Below are 9,439 nucleotides of genomic sequence, written 5' to 3'. Positions count from 1 at the left end.
CTTCAACTATGGTTCGTAAGAGTAATGCTAGAACACCTACACCCTCTGAGCAAATTAAAGTTGAACCTAGTATTGCTATGGTTAAGGATCTCTTGGTCGATAATATTGATGACCATGTTATTTACTTCTGTGATGAAGCTGCTAGAATTGCTAGACCCGATACTAAAAATAAACATAGACTTGTTGTTGGCATGCCTGTAATTTCTATTAAAATAGGAGATCATTGCTATCATGGCCTATGTGACATGGGTGCTAGTGCGAGTGCAATACCTCATTCCTTATACGAAGAAATTATGCATGATATTGCACCTGCTGAGATAGAAGGTATTGATGTTACAATTAAGCTTGCCAATAGAGATACTATTTCACCAATTGGGATTGTTAGAGATGTTGAAGTCTTGTGTGGGAAAGTTAAATATCCTACTGATTTTCTTGTTCTTGGTTCCCCACAAGATGACTTTTGTCCAATTATATTTGGTACACCCTTCTTGAATACTATTAGTGCTAAGATAGACTGCAAAAAGGATATTGCTACTGTTGGTTCAGGGGATATGGCTCATGATTTTAATTTTGCTAAATTTTGTAGGCAACCCCATGATAAAGAATTGCCTAGTAAAGATGAAATTATTGGTCTTGCTTCTATTGTCGTGCCTCCTAATGATCCTTTAGAACAATATTTGCTAGACCATGAAAATGATATGTTTATGAATGAAAGAAGGGAAATAGATGAAGTATTCTTTAAACAGGGAACTATTTTGAAACACAACTTGCCTATTGAAATTCTAGGGGATCCTCCTCCACCCAAGGGTGATCCCGTGTTTGAGCTTAAACCATTACCTGATACTTTTAAATATGCTTATCTTGATGAAAAGAAGATATATCCTGTTATTATTAGTGCTAACCTTTCAGAGCAGGAAGAAGAGAAATTATTGAAAAATCTGAAGAAGCACCGTGCTGCTATTGGATATACTCTTGATGATCTTAAGGGCATTAGTCCCACTCTATGCCAGCATAAAATAAAATTTGAGAAAGATGCTAAACCGGTTGTTGATCACCAACGACAGTTAAATCCTAAGTTGAAAGAAGTGGTAAGAAATGAAATACTAAAGCTTCTGGAGGCAGGTATAATTTATCATGTTGCTGATAGTCAGTGGGTAAGTCATGTCCATGGTGTCCCTAAGAAGGGAGGTATTACTGTTGTTCCTAATGATAAAGATAAATTGATCCCACAAAGAATTGTTACAGGTTATGGAATGGTAATTGATTTCCACAAATTAAATAAAGCTACTAGAAAGGATCATTACCCTTTAACTTTTATTGATCAAATTCTAGAAAGATTATCCAAACATACACATTTTTGCTTTCTAGACGGTTATTCTGGTTTCTTTCAAATACCTGTGTCTAAAGAGGATCGGAAAAGACTACTTTTACTTGCCCTTTCGGTACCTTTTCTTATAGACGTATGCCTTTTGGTTTATGCAATGCACCTACTACCTTTCAAAGATGTATGACTGCTATATTCTCTGACTTTTGTGAAAAGATTGTTGAGGTTTTCATGGATGATTTCTCCGTGTATGGAACTCCTTTTGATGACTGCTTAAGCAACCTTGATCGAGTTTTGCAGAGATGTGAAGAAGCTAATATTGTCTTGAATTAGGAGTAGTGCCACTTTATGGTTAATGAAGGGATTGTCTTGGGGCATAAAATTTCTGAAAGAGGTATTGAAGTTGATAAAGCTAAAGTTGATGCTATTAAAAATATGTCGTGTCCCAAGGACATTAAAGGTATAATAAGTTTCCTTGGTCATGCCAGTTTTTTAGGAGGTTTATTGAAGACTTCTCAAAAATTTATAGGCCTCTGGCTAATCTCTTACAAAAAGATGTTCCTTTTGTCTTTGATGATGATTGTGTTGAAGCATTTGAAATACTTAAGAAAGCCTTGATTTATGCACCTATATCTTAGCCACCAGATTGGAATTTACCCTATGAAATTATGTGTGATGCTAGTGATTATGATGTAGGTGTTGTTCTAGGACAACGAGTTGATAAGAAATTAAATGTTATCCAATATGCTAGTAAAACTCTAGACAGTGCCCGGAGAAATTATGCTACTACTAAAAAAGAATTTTTGGCAGTTGTATTTGCTTGTGATAAGTTCAGACCTTATATTGTTGATTCTAAAGTAACTATTCACACTGATCATGCTGCTATTAAATATCTTATGGGAAAGAAAGATGCTAAACCTAGACTTATTAGATGGGTTCTCTTGCTACAAGAATTTGATTTGCATATTATTGATAGAAAGGGAGCTGAGAACCCCGTTGCAGACAACTTGTCTAGGTTAGAGAATGTTCTCGATGACCCACTCCCTATTGATGATAGTTTTCCTGATGAACAATTAGCTGTCATAAATGCTTCTCGTACTGCTCCATGGTATGTTGATTATGCTAATTACATTGTTCCTAAATTTATACCACCTAGTTTCACATACCAGCAAAAGAAAAAGTTTTTCTATGATTTAAGACATTACTTCTGGGATGGCCCGCACCTTTATAAAGAAGGAGTAGATGGTGTTATTAGACATTGTGTACCTGAGCATGAATAGGAACAGATCATACGCAAGTGTCACTCTGAGGCTTATGGAGGACACCATGCTGGAGATAGAACTGCACATAAGGTATTGCAATCCGGTTTTTATTGGCCTACTCTTTTCAAAGATGTCCGTAAGTTTTTCTTGTCTTGTGATGAATGTCAAAGAATTGGTAATATTAGTAAACGTCAAGAAATGCCTATGAAGTATTCACTTACTATTGAATCATTTGATGTTTGGGGCTTTGATTATATGGGACCGTTTCCTTTCTCTAATGGGTATACACATATTTTAGTTGTTGTTGATTACGTTACTAAGTGGGTAGAAGCTATTCCAACTAGTAGTGCTAATCATAACACCTCTATTAAGATGCTTAAAGAAGTTATTTTGCCGAGGTTTGGAGTCCCTAGATACTTAATGACTGATGGCAATTCACATTTTATTCATGGTGCTTTTCGTAAATGCTTGCTAAGTATGATGTTAATCATAGAATTGCATCTCCATACCACCCACAGTCTAGTGGTCAAGTAGAACTGAGTAATAAAGAGATTAAATTAATTTTTCAAAAGACTATTAATAGATCTAGAAAGAATTGGTCCAAGAAACTTGATGATGCATTATGGGCCTATAGAACTGCATATAAAAATCCTATGGGTATGCCTCTGTATAAAATGGTTTATGGAAATGCATGTCACTTACCTCTCGAACTAGAACATAAGGCATATTAGGCCATTAAAGAGCTCAATTATGATTTCAAACTTGCTGGTGAGAAGAGACTATTTGACATTAGCTCACTTGATGAGTGGAGAACCCAGGCCTATGAGAATGCCAAGCTATTTAAAGAAAAAGTTAAAAGATGGCATGACAAAAGGATACAAAAGCGTGAGTTTAATGTAGGTGATTATGTTTTGTTATACAACTCTCATTTAAGATTTTTTTGCAAGAAAATTCCTCTCTAAATGGGAATTTCCTTACATTATCGAGGAGGTCTGTCATTCCGGTGCCATAAAAATCAACAACTTTGAAGGCACAAATCCAAAGGTGGTGAACGGTCAAAGAATCAATCATTATATCTCGGTAATCCCATAAATGTTGAAACCAATGTTATTGATACAGTAACCCCAGAGGAGTACATAAGGGACACTTTCCAGAACGTTTCAGACTCCGAAAAGGAATAGGTATGTGGTACGGTAAGTAAACCGACTCCAAAACAGTTCTAATAGCATTTTTTCTTCGTTTTGGAATATTTAAGAAAATGGGAAAATAAGAAGTAGTCCGAAAGGGACACGAGGCATCCACGAGGGTGGAGGGCGCGCCCCCTGCGTCATGGGCACCTCGTGTGCCCTCTGGACTCCGTTTTCTTGCACATACTTCTTTTGGTCGGCAAAAATTCATTATATAATCTTCCGAAGGTTTTGACCACCGTACCACGCAAATATCTCCTGCTTTTGTTACGAGCTGTTTTTTCTGACAGATCTAGATCACCATGACGTCTTCAACCGCCCCCAAGGACAAATTTTTCAAGAAGGTCATCAACCCCTACCTCGCGGAGGTGCTGCAACACCCTCAAACCATTGAGATGCGTGAGGTGGTGCTGCACATTCGCGATGTTGAGGGACCAAGGAGGACCGGAAGCGTGGAGACAAGACTCGAAGCAAATGGAGCAACAAGTTTTCAAGTGCTAGGGGATGGTGGAACACAGACTCAACGCCAACCACATGATGATCGCGGAGTTCACCAACAACCACAAGCTGGATGCCAAGAACATTGGGGAGATCATCTTCAAGCTTCACGAGAAAATCAAGCACCTCCAAGCCCAGATCTATGACCTGCAAAACCAAAAGTGTGAGTATGAATATAGATTCAAGAGGATGAGTTTGGTTGCAGATTTGAGGATCCCGAAGACTCGATCATCCTTCTATGATGGTGAGCCTATGCCTTGGAAGATGGGCGACAAGCCTACATCATCAACAACTCCATCATCACCACCTCTGAAGAAAGAGACATAAATACGTGGGTATGGGCACTCCCCTTGACAACTTCCAAGCTTAGGGGAGGTGCCCCGGTATCGTATCACCATCACACTTCTACCTTTACCATTTTTCTTAGTTCGATCCTTTTGGTTATATCTTGATCTAGTAGAATAAAGTTTAGTATGATCTAGCTTTGAGTTTTGTGTTGATCCTTATCTATGTAATCGAGTCCGTGAGCTATATATAATAAATATTAGTCTTAAGTCGAGGGCTTGGTTATCTTGCTATGATCTTGAGGGAATAAAAGAAAAAAAGAATAAAAAGAAATAAAGAGATCATATTGATCTTATGGAGAGTAATGACTTCACATATAAAGAGTATGATGAATAAAAGTTGTTGAGAGCTGACAAACATAGTTTTGGTCATCGTTGCAATTAATATGAAGTTATAAAGAAAGAGAGGTTTTCAGATATAAATATACTATCTTGGACATCTTTTATGATTGTGAGCACTCATTAAAATATGACATGCTAAAAAGTTGATGTTGGACAAGGAAGACAACGTAATGGGTTATGTTTTCTTATATCCGAAATAAATTATATTGTCATGGATCATCCAACATGTTGAGCTTGCCTTTCCCCCTCATTCTAGCCAAATTCTTTGCACCAAGTAGAGATACTACTTGTGCTTCCAAATATCCTTAAACCCAGTTTTGCCATGAGAGTCCACCATATCTACATATGGATTGAATAAGATCCTTCAAGTAAGTTGTCATTGTTGCAAGCAATAAAAATTGCTCTCTAAATATGTATGATCTATTAGTGTGGAGAAAATAAGCTTTATACGAGCATGTGATATGGAAGAAATAAAAAGCGACGGACTACATAATAAAGGTCCCTATCACAAATGGCAATATAAAGTGATGTTCTTTTACATTAAGATTTTGTGCATCCAACCATAAAAGCACATGGCAACCTCTGCTTCCCTCTGCGAAGGGACTATCTTTTATTTTTGTCTTATACCTTATACAAAACTCATGGTGATCTTCACCGTTCCTTTTTACACTTTATCCTTTGGCAAGCACTATGTGTTGGAAAGATCCTGATATATAATTGGATGTGGGTTTTCATAATAAAGGTCTTTAATGCATATCTTCGACTGAAGTTGCACTCTTGAGCTTAGCTTTGTCGACAATGGCCTTTGATCTCTCGAGCTGTGGAAGAAGAAGCGAGAATTCCTGAAATATTGTAGAGATGTTGTTAGGAATCTAGAATGGCTCTTAAAAATGAAGTCCAGAAGTTGAAAGAATGGCTACTATCTTGGTATTAAGTTCAGTAGAAGTTGCAAGAAGATATTGCCATGTCGAAGGTGTTGTCCATATTTTATTACCTCTGAGGTTCCACTCTCAAGGAAAACACTCTTCAATCGACTATATGCAAGATATAACAAGGTAAAAGATTGTCAAAGAGGTCAAGAAAGATTGTTGCGGCTAAATAATAGGAAAACTTGTCAGCCACAGGTTTTTTTGTGCCCCCCTGCATACAAACAACAATCATCAACTTCCATATACATGGACTTTATTTTCTGACAACATGAACTTTGTTGTTGTCGCTGTACATGAACTTCTCCTATAACCAACTATTTGACTGTATAGAGCACCTAGTGCAAGAAAAGAAAAATAGCCTCCTTATCTACTAAAAGGTGATGGTTTGTTGGGTCATCTCTGCACAAACTTTATATATCCAGGGCAGAGTGCACAGAAATGCTAGCTTACAGGCTCTGTCATTAACTTGAGCAACCAGTCCTGCCATCATATGGTACACAATTTATTCAAGCCAGCAATTTCACTTTCAGCCACTTGCTTGGTGGTATTGCATGGCAGGACGTTGCTCCCGCTTCTCACAACTGTCTAGTTGTAGATCTTTACAGGCCTCTAAAATGAATGGCGGTTCTGCGCACAAAATATGAAATTAGCAAAATTCCAGACAACATGCCTGATATTATTGGCACAAGTTGCAACAATGTGCAGCAAGTACCTGGTTAGCACTATGTGCCTTTCTTGGCGCTGTTCCGGGTGCTCCAGTCCAAGATACTGCTCCCAAGCTCCATACATGTTTATCTAAACAAGTTTATGCAATTGAAATCAAATTAGGCGCTACAAAAGCTGCTTCATCAAGTAGATAACTAGCATCGTAGTACCTGAAATCTCGTGGCTACAGTGTCAGAATCTTCAAAATAGTCTGGGCAACCAAGGGATATGTACGCAAATTTCCACTATTCAAATAGAACATTTGTTAGCACCGGCCAAGTACATTTTAACCAATGTTTGCACTAGGTGTCAGCTCCACATACAAAATGCAAGATAAACAAGCCTCGGAGAAATAAAAAGATAGTATGTATCATGCTTAAAGCAGCCCAACAACTTCAAATGGACAAAGCCTAATTTTCTAGAGATTACTGCCAAGCTTAGACCAATGTAGTCGATTAATTATATGCATTGTGGATGATGTGTCATGCAGATAAGCAACTCATGTCCTGGCCCATAGGGAGTTGTCGCCAGTAGGGATGGACCCCCGCTATCTTCCAATAAGTATTAATACTTCCTCCATCCCAAATTAAGTGTCTCAATTTTGTACTAACTTTAGTACAAAGTTGTACTAAAGTTAAGACACTTATTTTGGGACGAAAGGAGTACCTTTCCAATTAGGTTAACACCAATTTAGAGAAGCATAATTTAGTTATTTATTTTAGATTGTTAGACTTCGAAACACAGAGGACCGCTTTGATCAAATTAAGAACCTCCACTATATCCCCCATCACCAAAGAATTCATGAACCAAGGTTTGTGACAGTATGTGTCAGAATATTTAAAGTTCCACATCGAAATATATAGGCGATAAGCCGCTAACGAAAAACCTACCAGAAAAAAGAAAAAGCTTACGCTTTTCATAATCATTTTATGAGCGCCAACCAAAATTTGATATCTAACTGTGTTTCTTAAGCCCCGAGTGAGATCTTGGGCTATAAATGCTAACACGGATATTTGATGTTTGACTGGTGTTAAATATTCTAACTAGTAAGCATACACATATCTCAATAACATCACATCTAACGAAGATTGGGAGGCAAACACAGATGCACTATGCCGCTATAGCAAAAAAATAAAACCACATATTTATATACATTGCAATATATGCTGCAGAAACCATGGAAAAATCCTCTTTACCTTGGAGAAATCCTCATCTGAGACCTTTAGCTTTTTCTGTAAACATTCTTTAATAGAAGATAAGGTCTCATCCTCACGAATAACCATAAAGAAAGGTTCTCCAAAATTTTGAACTTGCTGTGGAAATCAGGATAAATATCAAGCATGTGGTTAACTAGAGATCCAAATATGCTATCAGAAGCAGACCAAGGAAATCTTTCTTAGCAATAATTGCCTTGCCCCCAATTCCATCATTTATGCTGGATGGTGGGCAGAACACAACAATGTCAAATATTGGAGTATTAGAGACACAGCTAAGCATTTCTTTCAGTGAATGACAAAGTAACTTAAAACCAAATGTGGTACAATGACTAAAAGTTCGTCCAACTGCATTTGAGGAACTACTCACAACCAGGCTGTATTTTTTGTGTTTTACAGAACACAACCAATAGCATAATAGGTTTGATGCCAAAAGTTGGCATGCCAAATTTTGGCACTAATATTGGCTAGAGATTGGTTGATTGCTAATTTTCAGAGAGGATTTTTTGTTCAAGGCATATACACAAACAGCTTGTGTGCACTGCTAGTAGAAGAGAGGGCAGCTCGACGCGGACACCCTAGGGCGTGGGGGCAGAGTCGAAGGCGGCAGTAGCATGGAGGAAGAGGGGCAACAGTAGTATGGAGGAAGAGGGTCGGCGGTAGCATGGAGGAAGAGAGGCGGTAGTGATGACTAGGTGGTGTGCGGCGGCTCTGTTCCGCACAGCGGAGCCGGGAGGCCGGCCGAGAGGAGGAAGGTGGCAGTGCAGGGTGGCGTGGGCGGCTCTCATGCAGGCGGCGGAGGGAAGAAAGTGAGCACAGGGGAGGGCCACAGGTGGGGGAACATGCATCGAGTCGCTAATCTAGGGAGGCACTGGAGGGAAGAAGGCCACGATGGGAGAGGAGGAAGGTCGCAGCGGCAGAGGAAGAAGGTCGCGGCGGCCGAGGAGAATGGATGCGTCCGCCGTCGGTGATCGAGGAGTGGCGGCGTGGGCATCGTCGGAAGCTGCGGCGGGTGGAGGGGATTGGAAACCTTCGCGGCGACCCGGGACAATGCGGGGGCGGCGGCGAGCTGGGAGGGGGAGGCCGCACGCGGGAAGGAGGAGGCGGCAGAGCTAGTGAGTGGGGGTGGCGGCTCCGGTGGCCAGCAGCGGGTGGGTGTTGGGGTCGGGTGGCCGGCGGCAGGAGGTGCGTCGGGGTCGGGGATCGCGGCGGGAGGTGGTCGAGGGATCCGACAGTGCGGGAGGTGGGGTGGGGGTTGGGCATGGGCCGATCGTTTTTTTGTTTTTGGGAGTTTGGAAACATCCCATCGGGCCTGTATAAGGGTTGGCTGTGATCCAAATAGTTATTCCATATATATATATATATATATATATATATATATATATAGGACAGTACTATTCTAATCCTGGGATCAAAATAACTATTTGGATCACAGAGCCCTATATAGGAGCGATCGGGTTGTTCCCGAACTCCACAACCCGCTGCGAAAAAAAATTCCTACCCCACCACCCCACAACCGCTCGTCCCTAACCTCTCCCGCGATCCCCTGTGATCCACCGCGACAGCGCCTCCTTCCCCTGGATCCAGCGCCTCTCGCCGCCGTCTCCCCGGCCCCGGCGCGCCTCTCTCCCTCC

At 40.3% G+C, this 9,439-nt stretch overlaps 1 protein-coding gene across 1 annotated transcript; it reads right to left on the bottom strand.

The window, feature by feature from the left end:
• Positions 1-6,270: 6,270 nt before the first annotated feature.
• Positions 6,271-9,053, bottom strand: LOC119354381 (ubiquitin carboxyl-terminal hydrolase 12-like). The gene is made up of 4 exons (XM_037621109.1): positions 7,788-9,053; positions 6,762-6,836; positions 6,599-6,681; positions 6,271-6,513 (listed from the first exon to the last, which is right to left on the bottom strand). The coding sequence occupies exons 1-4, from the start codon at positions 7,872-7,874 to the stop codon at positions 6,486-6,488; spliced, it is 273 nt and encodes a 90-aa protein (XP_037477006.1). The 5' UTR covers positions 7,875-9,053; the 3' UTR covers positions 6,271-6,485.
• Positions 9,054-9,439: the final 386 nt, after the last annotated feature.

This window comes from Triticum dicoccoides, chromosome 2A (genome assembly GCF_002162155.2).
Source record: "Triticum dicoccoides isolate Atlit2015 ecotype Zavitan chromosome 2A, WEW_v2.0, whole genome shotgun sequence".
Lineage (NCBI taxonomy): Eukaryota > Viridiplantae > Streptophyta > Magnoliopsida > Poales > Poaceae > Triticum > Triticum dicoccoides.
Note: the sequence above shows the minus strand (reverse complement) of the source record. Positions and strands in the feature narration are given on the sequence as shown.